Source organism: Macrosteles quadrilineatus, unplaced genomic scaffold (assembly GCF_028750875.1).
Source record: "Macrosteles quadrilineatus isolate MER2022 unplaced genomic scaffold, UCM_ALF_1.0 Scaffold_9__3_contigs__length_116548681, whole genome shotgun sequence".
NCBI classification, from domain to species: Eukaryota; Metazoa; Arthropoda; class Insecta; order Hemiptera; family Cicadellidae; genus Macrosteles; species Macrosteles quadrilineatus.
In genome coordinates, this window is record NW_026542602.1 from 98,758,059 (window position 1) to 98,778,509 (window position 20,451).

The 20,451-nt window shown below is 37.2% G+C and overlaps 1 protein-coding gene across 1 annotated transcript in view; it reads left to right on the plus strand.

The window, feature by feature from the left end:
- LOC129004513 (noggin-2-like) overlaps window positions 1-19,782 on the plus strand; it is a 34,156-nt gene extending 14,374 nt beyond the window's left edge. The window contains exon 2 of the mRNA XM_054433124.1: window positions 18,748-19,782. Coding sequence (XP_054289099.1) covers window positions 18,748-19,506 — 759 coding nt within the window. The 3' untranslated portion in view covers window positions 19,507-19,782. The remainder of the gene's footprint in view (window positions 1-18,747) is intronic.
- Window positions 19,783-20,451: the final 669 nt, after the last annotated feature.

Genomic DNA, 20,451 nt, shown 5'->3' on the forward strand with positions numbered 1-20,451 from the left:
AATGCTGTTATGTTCAATGAGGAGGATTTAAATGACAGTCATACGAATTATTATTCTAGTGATCAACTTCTAGTTTAAATTACTGTATGAAGAACGTTGTTTTGATTTTTGAAAGCTGATAATTTCCGTGATCTTTGCATGAACCACTTGATCTAGCTCCGGCCTCAAGTACAGTTCTAATCACCGCATAAGCTACTTTATGGTTAATGCAGAATATTTCATTTGCATTCTAATACCAGTAATACCTGTAAGTGGATCACAGGACACACATTAATTTCAGCATTAATTCAAAGGACGGAGAAACATGCATTGTGAAATTACAATTTTTATCTTGAATGATTAATTATAGACGTCACAACTTGAGACACCAACTCTAATAATATAGCTTTAATTTTAATCAGAGCTGTGGTGCGTTTAACCACAGACAAGGGAATTTCCTTAGTCAATGGTTTAACCAAAGTTCTCCCAAAATAATCCGTAGCCAACGCACACCAGTTTTACCACAGGCTTGGTTGACTCAAATTGGGCCAATATAAAGCGCCCACAACAACTGTAAACATTTTACGACCGTTTTCCGATCGTATATTTCCAGCGTTTAGGAAAATAGAATGATAACCAGTCCCAGTTAAGGTTAGGTCAGGGAGAGGCGCGGCGTCGCAGTTTTGGCGGGAGTTGGCGGCAGTTGTCAGCTGATTCAATGATTCAACAATGAGCCTGTCAGCTGTTATTGCTTCTGCCAGTTTCAACCCAGCTGACGTCTGGCGTCTAGTAGGCTCGCCCAAGTTGTATTCTAAATAAGAATAATAGTTAGGCCTATGCGTTTATCAGAAATGTTTGAATCGAATAAATTTGTGAAAAGAGTTTTTTTTTTTTTATTGAGGGGTTTTGTACAACTTGTATTTTTACCTTGTATTTTCACGTCTACACAGGCCAAATAAAATATAATAATTATTTATGGTAAGTACTGAATGTTATTTTTTTTACATTCGAGTAAAGATGTTATGAAATTTAATTTAACTTCTGAATGCAGTAACAATAATATTTACACAGTCTCGCTAGGTGTTAGGGAATGGTGCTACACGTATTTCACCGAAGATATTATTTTTTGTAATTAATTTCTCGAAAAATTATCAACGGATATCATTCTACCAGATTTTCTTGTTCTAAACTTCTAAAACATAAATTCATATGAACATATCTAATATGAACGCTGTTTGAGTATTTACAAACTTGTGTTTTACGTTAACTCTAGCAACCACATCTATGTATCTAGGTACGTATGTGTTCCTACTATTCACTAGCATTTCAAGTTCAGACTATGAAGCGTATTACACATAAATACAATTTCAGGGATTTTTATCATCATTTAATCAATCATTTAATCATTTAATCGTAAATCATTTTTTTCAACCAAGTTTTAGAAAGCACAATCCGAATCCACAAACATACAACTAAATAAAAACAGTAATTCACTGAGCCAAGCTCGACCACCAGGTGTTTAACATATAATCGGCCAAGATAGATGAATGAACTGAGTCTGTGGGATGGACTTGAGCCGAGGACCTCACAGAAATCTCATCCGGATTGTGGCATACACGCCTCCGTGGGTTCGTACCAATTATTAATTACCTGTTGTATTGTCTGAACATGAACAGTAGTCGTGTACCGGGTAGTAATAAGTCGGCCGCGGTGGCTGACTCATGTGGTTTATTACCTAACTTAAACCACAAACCCAGTGGCGTCATTTCACCAAATCCTTAGAGGAGACCGGAGGAGACAAACACTGTTTTTTGTTTGTTTTTTTTTTTTTGTCCTAGGACGCTAGGCACGAGCCCGGGATTGTTTTGCACATTACTTCAGGCTAGACCTAGGGGCTGCAGCATTATCACTTAGATAAAATCCATTGGTGATTTGGTGGGATTTGAACCCAGGACCTCTTGGACCTAAGTCCCGCGCTCTAACCACTAGACCAGCTCGCTCCCCTCGTAGGCAAACACTGCTGTGTATGGGGGTATGGAATATCCTCCACCAAAGAGGGAGATCCGGGAGCCCTCCCCCGGAAAATGTAATAGTTTTAAAACCAAAACGAGGGGTTTAAGCTTATTTTAAATGTCAAAAACCCTTAGAATAATAACAAAAATAAGTTTGAATTCTATTTAAATATAGACAGAAAATTAATGAAAATTTAGAATTGACAACAGACAGAAACATAATAATATTTTGGTAAGTTAGTCATCTAAGAAACGGTTGTATATAAGAAAATAAGTGTGAACTACACTAAATTTAATATTAAAGAAGTTTTTAGAGACAATAAATTAATATCTTTGTTTTAAATTACAAGAATAGACAGACTTTTGTATGCCGTGTTTTTTAGGATTTGACAGGAGAAAATGCTTATTTGTATATTAGCTAGTACTGCTTATTTTTTCTCTAACTAAAAACAAGAGGGGCTTATTCCCCCGTCACCCTAAATGACACCCCTGCTTGAACCTTTTATTGTTCAAGCGTTTTTGTCATAGGTACTTAAATAAAATAACCCGGGCTGCAAGAAACCTGTAGACTACGCACATTTCCATATGCCTGATTCGATTTTCACTAAAATATTTCCTTAAACATGCAAAATGTATTTCTATTTTAATATCATTAGGTTAGTATTTAGTTTGCTGCTACGGAACCTAATAAAGATTAATTTTAGTAAAATGTTATTAGCTCAGTACAACATAAATAATGTGAAAAATATAACCATGAGCTATGAAAATGTAATTATTCTCCATAAAAATAACATAGAAATTTCAAAATTTACAATTAATCACACATAGCTTCTATATACTAATTGTATTAAAGTGTAGATCTCAATTTGGTTTAGAAAAAAATGCAAAAGGTCATGTTTTAAGGGGCGAAATGGGAAAATTTATTTTTTACCCCATAAAATCCCATTTTCCATGATCGGATAGTGACGTTTCGTGAACTCGTTCGAATAAACGTAACACGTTTGTACCAAATTTAATCAAAATCGGATTATTTTTACTCACGTGTTTATTTTGTCTTATAACAGCAACATGTGTTGGAATATTGCATGAAAAGATGGAAAGGATTTAAAAAATATAATGTATAAAGGTTAACAATTGAAGAGATATACGTTTTGTGAATTAGTTAACGGAATAGTGTCCCTTGCTCGTTCTACGGCCTAGGCTTCGCTTCGGTTTTTAATCTTGTTCATTGCACTGTCCATCTTTAAAAAATATGATGTCTTGTAGGCCTAACACGTCTTCCCTATCCACCATAGTTAAATATTTCTGTTTCAGATTAAGGGGACTTTCGGATAACTTCCAGTTATTGAGACTCCCTGTACAGTAAACCAAACATAATGCCGTTCCCACCACATACTTACTTGTGAATGACGTAATTTGTCTATGTCTACAAATTTAATATTCTTCTTATATGAAATATTGCGTTACTTAATTTCACAATTCATATATCTCTCACAATTTAACCTTGAACCTTGATTCACACGCTAAAGTATAAATCATTGTCACACATGTAAAAGTCAGTTCGCATTTGTTACAGGAAAACCCACCTTGGGTAGGGTAAAAGTGTTGAGGAATTAAGTGATTTATGATAGAGAACCTCAAGGTCTAACGTCGTAAGATGGAAACGTTCAGTATAAACGGTAAATATCTTTCCTGTGAGGCATGCTTGAATATCTTTATTTTAGCAATGATAAAGTTGGTTTGATATTACCAATGTAGATGAGGACGCGAATGGACATATTTTAATTCAAATATGTGTTAAGGATAGTGTTAAACAGAGTGAGGTACAGTAATGAGATGGTGAATATTATGATGTTACTTGCATTTCTACTTACTAAAACCATATGGTTCTTCGCCAAGATGATTTTTTTTAAGTCCTGACGATCAAGACAGCCGAGTACTGTTTCGAAATACCTATAAAAGCTACTGACTTTTATACCGGACCGTACGGCTATCTTTTAATTGCAGGGCGAGCACTAAAGACATTCAGCTACCTAGCCATTTAAGGACCAAGATTTATTAAGCTAGTATATTGCACTATTCAGTCAATGCCAAAAACTAAAGATAAATTTTAAGTTTGTTACAAAGTGGGTTACAGATACGGCTACCCTGGTACATTTTCTCTACTTTTTGCATTGTGTGGGTAGCCATTCCTCTCATACTATTGATTGCCGAGCTTGTTACGAAGAAGGTTATCAAAGCTGCACTACCCTTGCAATTGTTGAACAATATTCTCGTTAGTCTAATTGGCCAGACATATTGTGGGCGATGGAAATGTAAATGGGTTGATGAATGACTTCGACATTGTGCATTTACAATTGCCAAGTTCGTTCTTGAAAAAATGGGTACGTTCTAGTTACACAGTAGAAACATTGTTTCAGGTGATGTTCAATGGTGATTTTCAAATAGTACATTATAGAGTAGCGAGCTTTTTTTACCCAAGAACCTTTAGTAGAATAAATGTATAAAATATTATTGGACAAATGACTCATTCTTGGGGTACACCGATTGAACGATAAATTGAGATTGAAATGCTTATCCAACTAAGAGTATAATCAATGCATCAAGCAATTTCAACGAAATAATAAGCAACGTCTTGTCAACTCAATCACGATGTTTTCGGTTTGATCCTGCGTAAAGGCATTAGGTTTTGATTGATTAACAGCTGATCTCGGTCAGCCACAAAGCTAGACAGATCATCCTTTTCTATTCTACACACACATTTTATTTAAATCCATTTCAAAATGTGTACTAAATACCTAATGTACGCCTTGGACAAAACCTGGCGTTGCGTGGTCAAGATAGATGTATACTTTTCTATTCAAAGTCATTGGTAGGATATGGCCTTTACATTTATCAACTTCAAGAAAAAATAATCGAAAGAAAACTCTCTGTGGGCCTAAAGTTGGCTACAGTTGTATTATTTACCTCTCGATCTACTCATTAGTACCTCATACAACCATTAGTCAAAGTTATATTCATCATAGAAAAATACAACTATCATTTAACCTCAAAATAGCTAATACTATAGGAGAGATGCAGGATATGTCTTTGTTTATAGACCATGTAACTCTTAACTATCTACTGTTTACAAGTGCGGATAAGTCTGGATTATACAAGTGCATTCGTGATACTGGTATTAAACGGGAAATTTACAACCAAAACATGGCTGTAAAGTGTACAGTAGTCGTGTTGTTGGCATTACTGTAGTAACATTTGTAATTAGATCCTGATATATCCTTGTTGGAACACAAGCACAACAAGAAAGGAATCTATGACCAAACACAAGTAATCTTTTGTAACTGTTTTGGGCTAAAGCTACAACGACCCAATATTTACACATTATACCTTCGAGATTACACTATTCAAACTACGGTATGTGATCGGTACTTGGCTTAACCCTAAATAATATGGGATTATTTTACAGGATACAGAGAGAATAGTTTATGGAGTGAATTGATTGCTAAATAGGTACTTCAAGGGGACGACTGGTGGTGTTAACAACTAGGGGTTTTAGTTTTAGAGATCCTAATTTTCAATTTTCAATTTGCAATCAATCATGAATTTCATCTGTTTAATGCTATTGCCTAGTTTTTCGGAGTATATTAAGCTTTACGTTCATATATATAGAAAAATAAAATAGGTCTCTAATGCAATACATACAGTAGTAGTTTTTCAACGTGCTAAAAATAGCCTTCCCACCTCAAACCAACCCTGAGTGAAAAACTCAGATTCGGCTGGATTTTTTTCAAATCTTTAATTTTTCTGACTTATGGTTTTTGAGTTTAAAGAGTATAAAAATTGAGATTTTTAACTTATACTAATATAGATAGAACTTATACTAGATAGATATAGAATTGAGATAGCGAAAACTTATAGATATAATAATTATACTAAATGTTTTAACTTATGTCACCTAGAGAGCTCAAACGTTCATATTATTTTCTCTTTTGTGACCCCTTCATTACACAACATGTCTATCCTACCTCCTAAACACAATCTCCTAAACTTGCGAATCGGTTTACAGTACCATAATTTCTCACTTGTCTCAGCATATGTCTGGCCCGTAGTGTTTACTTTGCCTAAATTATCCTGGACCTAAGACAACTACTGTATACAAGAAGGGGTTCGTTCGACCTTTACCTCACAAACAATTTTAAAATTCCAGGCCTGGAAATACACAAATAAAAAAGTCTAACCAAGCACATTTTAAGAAGATATTTAACAGTACAGTATTTAATTTTCAATTGTATGTGAACACGTTTTGGCGATATTTGCTGAGGCAGCCACATAGTGTTCTAGCTGCTGCAGCACTGATTCAGCATATCGGCTGCAGGCGCCACGCCGCTAGTGCAGGGTGCTGACGTAGCCTATCCTCACCCACAGCTGCTGAGACCGGAAACTCTACCTATCTTATATCCGGTGATGCAGCGCGTGCTGAGAATAGTGATAATTGACGAGCGATCTCCAATCAGAATACCTACTTATAGTGGAATCCGAACCACATTTTTACCTTGGTATAACGAATTGGTCTAATTATCGTAACGTAGTATACATACTCACTAGTGCGGACGTTAATCCACACCGGGAGTATCGTATCCACAATGCATGCCTATAAATATCTACAATTTGTGATCTCCTAGTAGCTGGATTACAAGACGTCGCCACCGTCCCAGTCGTTTTAGAGCGAGGGATTTTAGATTTAAGAGGTCCATGGTACTATATGGTCTATGGTACTTCCAGTTCATTGGTAAATCAAATGCACTGATTAGCAGAGATGGTTTTTGATTTAACAGCTAACTTTACTGTCAATTGAACATTAATATAAAGTGTTAAATGGACGTGGATGGTCACAGAAATTAGTTAAGGGTAGGCGTCCATAGTCCAGGGAACTGCAAAACGTTCAAAACTCCATAAATATGTACCTAGATAAAAGTAAAAAATGTGACATTCGGAAATTTGTAAATTAGACCACTAGTAGGACGCTTATAATTTCAACTGGACAAATAAATCCAACACGTTATTTTAGACAGACACAGAGGTTTCGCAATTTAAGGCGTTGACTTTTCGCATGTCTTTCAACTGACATCATCCAGAGGATACGGATGACCCAGGGACAGGAAGGAAGAAGAAGACATTCCCACGTCTGTGTGACGTTATCACTGTTAGTGTTATCAGACAAACAGTGTCAGCTGACATGGTTATTAATGAGGCGAGATCAAATATAGCGACTGCGTCAAATACGCTTCCTCTCCAGACAAGATAGTTGGGGACTCTCAGTCTCAGATCGCATCCATCGCGATATCAGGGCACAATGTGAGGTTTGGAATAGTGAGACAGTACAAATCTTATGGTAGAGTTGAAGTGGTCGATATTTTGATACCAGGGACTAATGATGAGGTTTAAAACACTGAGTGAGAGGCAAAACATCTGTTCGGGAAAAGTTTAAATCGGGATATTTTGAAATCAGAGAATGATAATGAAATTTAGAATACATTAGAGGCAAAACATCTTGTGGAAGAGGTTAAAGCGGTGGATATTTTGATATCACGGAATAATAGTTTTAGAACACTGTGGTTCAATAAACCTATCGAGGGAAAATTAAAACTGTATAAACTTGATAATATGTGTAATAATAATGGTTTTGAAAAGAGAAGGATATCTTTCCTGAGGACAGTAAAGAGCATAACCTTGTTTTGCGTTGTCAGGGAATAATTATAGGTTTTAGAGAACTAAGTAGCAACGCATCTCTTGTGTTAAAACATTAACAGGAGTTATGGGTTTTAAAATATTGAGAGTCAAAACATTTCTTGGAGACAAGAATAAAGCGAGTATTAATTATTTAGTTTCCCAGGGAATATTGGTGAGCTTTGAGTACCAAGAGACAATTTCTCGCGAGGAAGATTAAAATTAAAACATCGTATGTATATTACGGAATAATCGTATAAATAAGAGTTTTCGATTCTGGAGATGGAGTGAAAATAAACCTACTGAGGACATTGAACAGCAACTGTGAACATTGTTTCTTTCATATAAAGTCTTAAGAATGATAAACATGATTTCACAACCGAAAATTCTAACAAAATATGTCAACTTACTTAAATAAGTCAGGTAGTGAATTTGAAACGCGTTCATCCATCTACTTTCGGTTGACCATCGCAATCTCAAATTCAAATTGTAATCATAACAAGTGACATATAACACCTATCAAGCAATTCTTTAAAGAATTGTTTTTTTTTCTTAGAAGATCTTAGAAGATCTAATTCTTCTAAGCAATTCTTATAAGACCTTGACCTTTACATTTTTTTACATAATTCGTATAGACTCAAAGTCCCACGCAATTGCATAAAAAATTCACAAATGATTTGTTTGGGATGGCGTTGCATGGGATTAAAGGGGGATTTAATGGGAATCTAGGGCCGGGATTGGCTCTTCCTCCCGTTAACAAGGAACTATGGTGTCAATTGTCGATAAGTACAACATATGGCTGTCTGCTGCTCAATTGACAGGCGCTATCAGGTACCAAGTTCACCCACTGACTTTCAATGCTACAAGTTTGACATGTCTGTTTCATGTTGGTGACGCTTGGGAGCGCTGATGTTTCCTCCTATATGTTTTCTTTTGTCTTTAGTTTTATTCTTGCGTTATACCTTTGACTATTAAAACAACGTTATACCGTGTACAAAGGTACAAGCAATATATTACAAACCGGTATAGGTAACATATGGGTTACAATATGTATACATACATAGTAATGGCTCTGTAACATACCTTTTCCAAACGACCTATTTAACCAATTTTTACGATTCTGGTGTCATCATAAAGCTCATGATCGAACAACGGGACAAATATAGTATTTTCCTAGGGCCCACCCCCAAGAATTTAATTTGAATCCCCTAAACAGAGTCTACACAACTTTTGACAACCACTGTCCTTAAATCTACTACAGACGTTAGGAATCATAGATGTTTTTTAGGTCTTTGCCCTAGAATATGGATACGTCAGAGTAGTGTAGACCACTCAAGGTTACTACGTATTTTCTGTTTTCTCGCGTGTGTCGTCATTCATAAACAACAAGTGAGGCTGAATGGGATGAAGTGAGAAACATTGATAACGCAGACTAGACACACACACATGATAAGCTACGACGGAAATAGTTCTGTTTACATCGAGAATGGCGCCAGCGAGAATGCAACAACTGCGTTTGCAACGCAATACAGTCAGCAGTTAAGACTTGTAAATGCATTAAGATTTCAATTACTGACACTCATAAGTAGAAGGTCAGTTGAAATTGAATAATAGGAATTGATAAGAAAAACCAAGGATAGTTGTTTTATAATAAACCCCGCTAATCTCTCATTCAATAATCCGGCACAATCAATAATCAATCTGGCGTCGGGTTTTAGGATTTTTACACCGAATAAAACTTCTGGGTGTATTTAGAAGAGTTCGCGGGCCAATATGTGAAGTGAGGGGTAGGTCTAATGGAAAATGAGAATTGAAGACAACGTTGATCTGATAATTACAGTAATAGCATTTTTGGCCTTGTATATTTTAGCTGTATATCCGATTTCCTCGTAATAACGGATACTATTATTGTATGCTCAGTGCCGGAGGGAGGACCGAGGTACCCGCGGATGAGTAGTTAGTTTCTTAGCTTCAGAAAAACAAAATATTGCCCACCCGTATACTGTATCAGCAAAAATTGATTTCTTATTCAAATATATTTATTTCTGTAATTCATAATTTCAGCACTAAAGTTAGTTTGGAACTAGCTTGTAAGACTGCATTCATGTGAACACATTTCAATTTTCATTAAATTTATAGTACAAGAAACAGTAAAATCCCAAAAGTCACAGGAAGGCCGAGGAAGACATCTAGGAAAAATAAGTAGGCGTTATAGGTCCTTTAAAAACCTCGGTACCTGTTTTCGTATTAGAATTAGGTTAGGTAACGTGTCTAACTAGTTTCCCTGCCACCCTCTCTCTACCTAGCCGGAAAATTATCAATTACATGCTCTGAGGTTAGTATTATCTTTTCCGACCGAATTCGAATTTTTCCTCCTCCTAAGTCATAGTGATCCACGAACCTAAAAGAGAAAACCTTTTAAACATTCTTGAATTTTGTTCTTTTTCTGACCAAATATAAATTGTGTGCAATTTCTGTCCATAGTTTGCCCATACAATGTACACGATGCGGATTTGCGAGGAGGAAATCTCAACTCTCCCACACAATCGCGGTGAACGACGAAACCGGAATTGTCAACGTTGTGAATCTCGTGTTGTGTGTGTGTGTGTGTGTGTGTGTGGTGTACGAGTTCTCGTGTTCAGTAAATCTTGCCATTACCCGCGCCGGCGCATGTCTCGTAATACGCCGACTGGCGCCGAGGCGGCATTACCTAGGCGCCACCTTTATTTTCAAATTTTAATTGGATCATGAGGTTTGGATGATTGGATTTCACTATTACGAGCTCTACTTGCTCCGTCTGTTTCCACTGTTGTTTTGGTTCAGTTCGTTTTGTCGTTCACTGGCCTGTGAAATTGGTTCGATTGTTGAAATTAAGGCTTCTTTGTTTCGATGTTTGAGAATATTAGGTTTGTTACAGTTTCCAACTTTGTGATTGCTAATATTAGTAGGATGTAACAATTTGAATTATACTTCATTTTGGTCATAAGAGATAAAAGGGAGTTTTCTTAGGGGAGGGGTTACTTCCTCAAACTTTGAAGGCAACTTAAAATATTTATGCATTCCAAATAACGTACTATTGTGTATTTATTTTAAATAGCTATACATAGATTAAGTTCTAACATTGAAACAACTACATGTCTAATGTATATGTTTAAATTAGGACCGACCAACACAACCCTTCAAAAAAACTCTGACTACAACAAAAGTACTTTTGATTTAAACAGAACGTAATTCGATTTACATGATACGGTTTATTGAAGTATTTAGTCTAGATTTAATGTTATGTATGTCTTTTTTATTATTTCACATATCTCCCTACATTAACAAGTTCAACCAGTTTAAATAAGTTAATAAGTTTAAGTAGCTTGCATTGAGCGTTTTGAAGGAACTGACAATATGTGCTCACTTGCATACCCACGTTGACCTTTTTGACAGAAATGTACCAATCGTGGGTGGACAGTAGCTGTACAATCTCCTACTATTGGAATCCTGTTAATGGCAGACTTCAGAATAGTGATTATTTTATATTATATAAAAAAGTTTTGATGTTGATAAAGATTCCATGTTTTAAAATTGTCATTCTGTAAACTTCGAAACATAATCTTAAAAGCGGCGTACAATCAATGGATCCGTCAATTTGTTGATTCACTCAGCGCAAATCGAATGATGCGAAGGAAAATTTCCCGCGCAAATGAATGAATCAGATTGATTATTATTCACACATTGTGAGTGCCTCTGGGTAAGCAGACACTCCCACTATGACATTATGCGGTAAGCAGTGACTTACTCATTGACTTACTCCTATTATTATGTGCGTAATTGAATATTATTCTGTAGTAATGGGATTGTTTTGTCAGTTTGTCGATGAGTAGATGGGATTTTTGCACAAATCAATGCATAAATTATGATTCGACAATCTAAATCTTAATCTTCGGCAGATGATAGCGTATTGCGCCGTTGAACAGCCGAACATACTGACCGATGTTCTGTACGTAATGCGCAATTCATCCGGAAACTTCGGTATTTTTATTAATTCAACGAATAAAAGACCAGTTTCTCTCAAAGACAAAGATTGGACGGATTAATTTGTGCATATCAAACCAAACGTGTGTATAAATGTCCCCTATACACGATTACTATCCATCCAAACTGTTGTTTCACGTTGGGAAATTGTTTATATGTGCATCCTGAAATGTGTTATTCCCAATCATTAAGTCCCTTAAGTACTGTAATTTGATTTGAATACGGCTACCAGCAAAACTAGGAGATCACAACAGTTACTGTGATAATTCAGCCAGAAACCGAATCGCTAGCATTTCCGAATTCGTGTAAAATAGTCAACGAAGAAGACTATGCTCAGAGGCTACTAATAATCAAAATGTTTAAAACCAAATGACTTCATAATTTACAAATAAGAAGAACAAGAGAATCGACTAAGAGAACTACTCACACAGAGTAGCTCCTTTATCAACACACATCAGGGTCATAATCCGTAACAGTCTTATTTTAACTACCAATAATAATAAAAATGTGTAAAGCCAAACTACTAAAATTTCCGAATTTAGTTTGAGAACGATTCAGTAAACAGAGTCATTCTTTTGATTTGGAACCGGTTACGTGTACAAGACTCATGAATGGCTACACTCCCTCATCACGCACTCTTGGACGAGGAGTTACTCGCATGAAGGACATTGACATTGCAGAGTCTTCGAATAAAATGTTCATAAGACTATTGCAATATTATGGAACCCATACTATCAGGGCATTGAAAGTAGACTTCTCATACTATTTTAATTCTGAGGCATGTGCCGGTAATTATTAATTTTTTACTCGAGTAGCTTGAATGTGCGAATATATTGCTGATAAATCTCAAGTTGTGTTGACCGAAACACCTCTAAAAATACAAACTAAATAGACATGATCCTAAAATTCCGGGTATATATGATTGTACCTTAATATTTACTGCAGCGGATCCATCGTGATATGGTGAATGCATTACGAAGTATGTTTATAAGGGTCTACCCACGATTGTACTTTCATAACGAGGAGAAAAACAATAAACCTAAAATAGAAATAATACTTGTGTAACTATCAAAATCTCGAACAGGTTAAAATATAATTTCAAATGGGTGCTGGTTACTGCATTGAAAATGTTGAAAAGGTTACTTACAATGATTAGTAGTGCTTCAATGCTACAACGAGTAGTGCTTCAGTCCTTCCCATCGTTGGTGTCTCTTGAGCCTGTCTCGCGATCCTGGAACATTATAATGAATATCGTATTTTATTTTCTTTAGTTTCATCTATATCATTGACGTTATTGATTTATACGCTGCTAATCTTTATGGTTTGTTATACTATTCATTCAGGTTCGTTGTTGTATTGTGTGCCACTCGGGTATGGAGTGGTTTAGGTCTTTGGCCTTTCACTGAACATTCTACTCGACTATCCTCGATATGTCTTGTTTATGAATGTAATTAGTGTTTTGAAGTCGAATCATCAACACTCAAATCAAATCAACAATAAAATTTATTTCCAAAAGAAAGTTTACAAAAATATAAAAATCTTTAAAACATGGAATGATCCACATAGGCGAAGCCTGCGCTCGGGGAACGAGTTATTATCAGTCATTCATCATTTTGGAATTTAAATTTACTAAAACTTAATAAATTTACAGAAGGAGAAACCCAATATCAGTCCTAGACCTAACAATTCCTATCACTGAATATCATACCCAAACTGTCCAAATATATAGCATCACTGGAAGCTCTTGTTGAAACAACAGATCTCCCAAACATTTATTGCCCACCGATACTTGTTCCAAGGATTGATCCTGCATACCTCTACTATTCAAACACAAGTAGTCGTCCCACCCTCGATTCTTTATCAGAAGGAAAGTGAACGTCCTGTCCACCCAGCCCGTGTCCGGAGCCCGGAGCGATATCGTCCAAAGTGCCCGAAAGCGAGGCGTAGCTCAGTGGGCGTCCGTAGGAAGAGAAGAGCCGAGCCATTTGCATTGAAGGTGATTGGATGGTGATCATTATCAAGACACTGTGGGACGACTCGCGACGGCGTTCTCATAACACTCGGGATATCCTGCCTGACTCACCCGAACCGACAGACTCCTGGGCTACTGCTTCAGGACTGCTTTGTTTTGTCGCCTTAAGCTTTGGTGTACTGATGTGATGGTTACGGAGTTTGGAATTTCAATTGAGGAATTTACTTCGGATACGGATCTAGACATACTCTTGATTTCAATCAGCTACTGCTTAGCCTTTGATTGAACTTGAGAAACTGACATTGTCATACAAAATAGATATGCTCTTTTCATCTGCGGTTCGTTTTTGCTCTAAGAGATTCTTGAGAATGCTTTATTTTTGAAAATATCACATTGAGCTTTAATGTACTGTAGTAATAGGCTGCACACTATGTAATTGTATTCAGGACTTTGTACGCTATACCTATGTAGATATGCTCTTTATTCTTATTGGATGTGGTTCATTAGGGTCGCCGGATTTCTACCCCCGGATATTTACCCCCATGAAAAAACACCTACGTCACTTTGAGGTCACATGTATGGGGGTAGATTTCCGGCCGCGAACTTTTAGGATGGATAAATGATTATTTATTCAATCAACTCGCATTTCACGGTTTACTTAACAGTTGTAATTAATCAAAATGCTAATAAACCTGACAACGGAACTTTACCCCCGGAAATCTACCCCCAGACATCTACCCCCAGACATCTACCCCCGGACATCTACCCCCGGACATCTACCCCCGGACATCTACCCCCAGACATCTACCCCCGGAAATCTACCCCCAGTGGTCAAATCATAAATGTCCGATCCCGGAATTCTACCACTGGAAATCTACCCCCCGTGCTACGCTACGTATCGGCCAATATTCATTGTTGTAGTTGATTTTAGTAATTGGTTTATAAAAATAATAAATGGCTCTTCGTTTAGTAATTACCCTCTAATATATAGTATTAAGCATGTGATATGTCGTTGTCTTGTTTAATGTCATCTATCTTCCCAATTCATTAAGCTGTAACTGATTTAGTTGTCATTTTTAAGCTTAAGATTCAGTGCAACGCAAATTGTAATTAAAAAGGATATTTTGATAAAGGGCTTCAAAAGTTTAACCCATAAGCATTTGATTTATTTTCAGACAGTGATTTAAATGGTTGACCAATTTTCACATACACTAATTGCTAACGGCACATGCACGAGCGCAGATCGTGAAATTTAAAACATATCACTAAAGGAGGTTATTTTCTGATTAGGTACTAGTGGTAAAAATGCAATTAAATGTTGATAAAAAGCCTGCCACAGGTTGATTAATGAATTAATAATTTTTTCATTATCAATTACCTTTTAGTAGTAGGAAATGGCATAATCCCTATGTCGTAGACACTGTCCGGCGTTTTATATTGGCCAAAAAGTCTAGTTGTTTACCCAAATAATTATAATAAAAAATAAAACATAAACATATTTTATGATTTGTTCTGGTTGTCAATGCTGGTTGTGAAATAATGGAGAATAATGTAAAAGAATAAAATTGGATATTTCGGGGATTGGAGTCGTGGTAACATTATTGAAAAAACGTGACATTTTGGCTGTAAAAATGGCACAAAGTAACTACAAATCATAATTAGTTTTTCGATGTATGCGTTCCTGAACCAACCTGATTGGCGGCAGTTTCGTTTTTGTTTTTAAAGAGTAATGGCAAAATCTTAGAAACTGGCTTTTAAAAGCACTATGTCATATGAAAAATCGACCATTTTACCCCTGACTTGTATTGATCCTCTTTCTCAATTTAACAGTCTACAACTGAGTTTTGGTTTGCTAGACAATTATTACTACTACATTAAATAATTCGGAAGTTCACCACAGCTTATTAACTTCATCCCTTAAGAAATGTGTGTAAAAACGATGGTTCACTACGATGTAGGACTTAAAGGAGTACCATGTGCAAAGTGCGCAATATTATATTAATTTCAAAACGTTTCCATCTCTTGTTTACAGTCGCAGACGATCTATTCTGGTTTTCAACCTGACTTAAAAATTGATCTGATTAGTAATCTGCTCACATTTCACATTTAAAACTGTTACTGTATAGTGTGAAAGTTGGTCAACCATTGGAAGCACCTTCTAGGAATAAATCAAAGGCTTAGGGGTCAACCTTTTGAAGCCCTAATCAAAATATCCTTTTAAATTACCATTTTGCTCTGCGCAAGATCTTAAGCTTTAAAATGACACCTCAATCGTAACAATCGGCGAAGTAGGTCGGGTGAAAAAGGACTGTTACAGTTTATTGAATTAGGAAGATAGATAATGTTAAACAAGACAATGACATATCGCATGCTTTATACTGGATATTACAAGACAATGATTAACCGAAGAGCCGTTGATATCCGGGGGTAGAATTCCGAGGTCAGATATATATGATTTAACCACTGGGGGTAGATTTCTGGGGGTAGATGTTTGGGGTAGATGTCCGGGGGTAGATGTCTGGGGGTAGATGTCCGGGGGTAGATGTCCGGGGGTAGATGTCCGGGGGTATATGTCTGGGGGTAGATGTCCGGGGGTAAATGTCTGGGGGTAGATATCCGGAGGTAAATGTCCGGGGGTGGATTTCTGGGGGTAGATGTCCGGGGGTAGATTTCCGTGCTATGGCAAATCACTTTATAATCAAACAATTACATGTTGATTAGTTAATAATATATTGGGGGTAAATTTCCAGTCGCGGGCTGTTTCTCGACCGTGTATATGCCCCGCCCCTCGTGACGTCAAAATGACGTAGGCGTTTTTTCATGGGGGTAAATATCCGGGGGTAGAAATCCGCTACCCCGTTCATTACAATGTGGTTGTGCTTAATTCTTGGAATAAATACTTTGCTATCTATCAGGTTTTTTTGTTTTTTTTTACCAACAATTGGAGGGAAGAGGTACCCTGACACAAACACAAAGATTACAATTTTCTGAAAGAAATGCCCCTGGATGGTGAGGAAAATCATGAAGTAATACCAAAAATGTCAATGCAAATTTAAGACTGGCGCACTGTTCTCGATTTAATCGGAAGATCAAACAACTTAAACATGTAACACTACTCCAATTTAGTTAGTTAATTACTGTTTAGTCAAAATGCATGAAATAACTTCTTGATCAAATACATTGTAATAGCCATGTCAGTTAGACAAATTTACAACCTCCTCAAAGCAGCTAATGATGCGATTATGTGGTGAGACTTCCCAGGGCCCATGTCCGTAGAACACCTCAGTCTGGCTGGTAGGTGGGGGGGAGGGGGTCAAGCATCAATGAAAAAAGAGAATGAAGCCGAAAAGCGTCGCTTCCACGCGGATTAGCTGTTATTTATAATTTTTTTACAGCGGCTTTCAAATAACAAATTGGCCGTCGGTCGCAGCGCTCGGCTTATGCTCGGACTGACTTATGGCGCGGCGCACGGCTCTTAAAGTCACCGGGTCGGATCGAAATTTGTGACCCTAGTCTTTGTGGCGCCAGGGAAACAAAATCCTTAATCCTCGAGGTCTTGATCCTCGGCCGTGCGGATTTTATAACCTCCGACACTAATCCTCTCTCTTCATTCATGGCTTCAAACAACTTCCTTCTTAAGACCCACGGGGAGGATCCGAGGAATATAATATTTCACTTTTAAACGGCTGAAATATAATCTTTCAGCAATCCTCTTAGCTTAGGTTTGATTGGTCTTGGCTCCCTTCTTGGAACCTCGTTTGAGAAAGGAAATGGTCTTTTATAAATCCTGAGGTGTATATTGTAGTAACGGGTTTAAAGACCAACAATGACGTTTTTAGACACCTTGACAGCACATTCCAAGAAGTCTAAGAATCTATTGGACGTAATGATTGTCTGATGTAGGAGTGAGTGACTTTTGTGAGAACATTTTTTCATCTTCTAGTTTTCCAACAACTTAATCTCTTGAAAAGTTACTATTATTTGGAATAATTAATTCCAAGAGCTTTGAATGTTGTGAACATCGACCAAATATAAACGTCCCAGTGGAAACGTAAACTAATTTTTAAGGTTTTGGCATAGCCTATGCATACAAACCTAATATGTCAATATAACTGAATAACACTAACAGAACAATTAAAATATCTAACAGTTCCTTTAACAAATCCCCCAAAAAAGATCCACCATGATTTATTGATGCAGCAAACTGTAGCAAACCTAAGAATGTAGGAGATGTGGTCTGCTTGACAAATGTGGGCTATCCCGTCAATTTGCTAACTGACCACCTCAATATTTCACAGCTAACTAGGTTTTTACCACTGGTTGGATGGCGCCCGACGCTGGTCCTCTGGATTTACATAGGTATGCTGGGCGGCACAAGTGTTAACATGGCAGAATTTATAGTCTCAGGACCTACGGGGCGCCCGGATCAGATGTTATCAAACGTCTGTCTGCCCACCTCATCATGTCATCGCCCCTTCCCACTAAACTGTTTGTAACGTTTAATTATCCATTTAAAAAGTGCCCGTTTAGCAGCCCGCCCACCCCTGCCCAATATTTCTTCAGGTTTCTCAACATGGGGAATTCTCAACCGTCCAGATTTTTGTTGAAAGAATTTTTGTGATGCTGAAACTTTGTTCTGAATATGTTTCTGACATTTTTATTATAGTCTATCCACTATCTGGCCAGAAGTGAACAAAAAATAAGAAATACTACCTTCATACTTGCTTGGCAACTAAACTAATGAATATCATGTCTAGCATTAAAATAGTCAAACCTAAGTACTGTAACTAAAACGCAATACGGTTGTAATTCGTTTTATTACATGCACTGCCATGTTATTCAAGGGTTATAAAACTATTGAAATCCCTAGTAGATCCAGTGCCTGTCAAATTTAAATCACATTCATTTTTTTAGATAGATGTTTGATTTCAACTATCGAGCCTTGTTATGAGCTAAATTATCAAAAGGGGATGTTGAATGGATCAATATTAATGTGTTTTCTATACCTCCTCTAATGATCCTGTCATGTTCCAGATGGATGTTGAAGCTCGGCTGGTGCACCTCCTGAGAGTGCTGCTCCTCGCCACCGCCGCTGCCAGCCTGTCCGACCACCGCCTCCCCCTGTCACCCCACGACCTAGGACTCCGCCCTGCCTCGCCCGAGGACGCACCTCCAGACCTGATAGAAGACACCAACAGGTACCACGACCCGCGGCCTTCAGAGCTCAACAGCACACTGCTGCGTCACAAGCTGGGGAAGAATCTTGACACTTCCTTCATGAGTGTTTCACGTCCCAGGGACTCCAAGGAGTTCTTCAACCACTCGGACTTCCTCTTCAGGAGGAACCGCCGAGGACGGCTTGTGCCCGTGGGAGACATGCCGAGGCACCTGAAAGACATGGACTTTAAATTCGTCAGACTCCCGGACGGTACCAAGTTGAGAACGAGGGTGTCAGCGAAGTTAAAGAAGAAGTTGCAACAATTTCTGTGGGCGTTTACTTCTTGCCCGGTTTCTTACCGCTGGAAGGATCTGGGCTTGAGGTTTTGGCCACGGTGGCTCAAGGAGGGTCACTGTCCGTCGGGGAAGACCTCCTGTTCCATCCCCCCGGGCATGAAGTGTCGACCGTCGTCCACTGTCCACAAGACCATCCTGCGATGGCACTGCCGCTCTCCGGTGTTCAACAACGCCGCTCTGCAGCCCCATCACAGGTTGTGTAGTTGGATCAAGGTGGAATACCCGATAGTGACCCAGTGTTCGTGTGCGTGTCCTGGGCAAAACAATTCCTACTCTTGAACCCTCCCTTCCCTTGTACATTGTAAATACTGTAGCTATGAGTGTCAAGCGTGCGAGATTTGTGTGTGACTTGCTGCTGAACTCTTGTAGTTAAATTCATGTTCAATATTTCAAGTTCCTATTTCATTTTGTTATTATCATATCTAACTTTATCTATCAATGAATTTGACAATCCAAAATCATTATGTACAATAATAGTTAATATGCATGTGTATACAGTATAAATTGTTTAAATTTTTCAATCATCATCTCAATCGTCTCTAGTCCGATTTAAAAACGTACACTTGCACATTTTCAAAATATAGTATAAACTTGATTCCATTCGATTTATCATTGAATATTTCAAGTGAAAAGGGATTTTGATCAATTTTTTTGTGGACATTTACGTATGCAAATATTATAGAAAAGCTTTAAGCATTTAAATACATTTTAACTTTACTATTTATGTTTTGCAATTTAATAGGTGGACATCTACAAAAGTTCAGTAGCAGTTGTAGGGTGTGTAAGGTTTGCAATCGCTTTATTTATGTATTTACCATTGATAAGGCTGAACAAAATAGTGTTAATATAAACGTAATAAGTGTAGTATTTATTTTAACATTACCATGTTTCAGATAAATAAGAATTAGAACTTGAATTTAGTGGTCTATTGAACACTTGGAATGAGTACTTTACGTAGTATTTTGCCACGTGAAGATGTATTTTATAGATATAGCACTCCTAAAAAGACCCAAAAAATTATAAGTTAAAAAAACTATTACTAAACAAATCTCCCAAGAAAACGTGTTACAACTATTACCTACACAATAGAATTTTGCAATAAAAACTACTATTTAAAAGATAAATAATCTGTTAAATTACTGTATTACTCTACCTCAAATGTTTCATTTTCTTAATTTCGTGAAGTTATAAAGTTGATAACAGTAAGTATTAAGCACCAGTTAA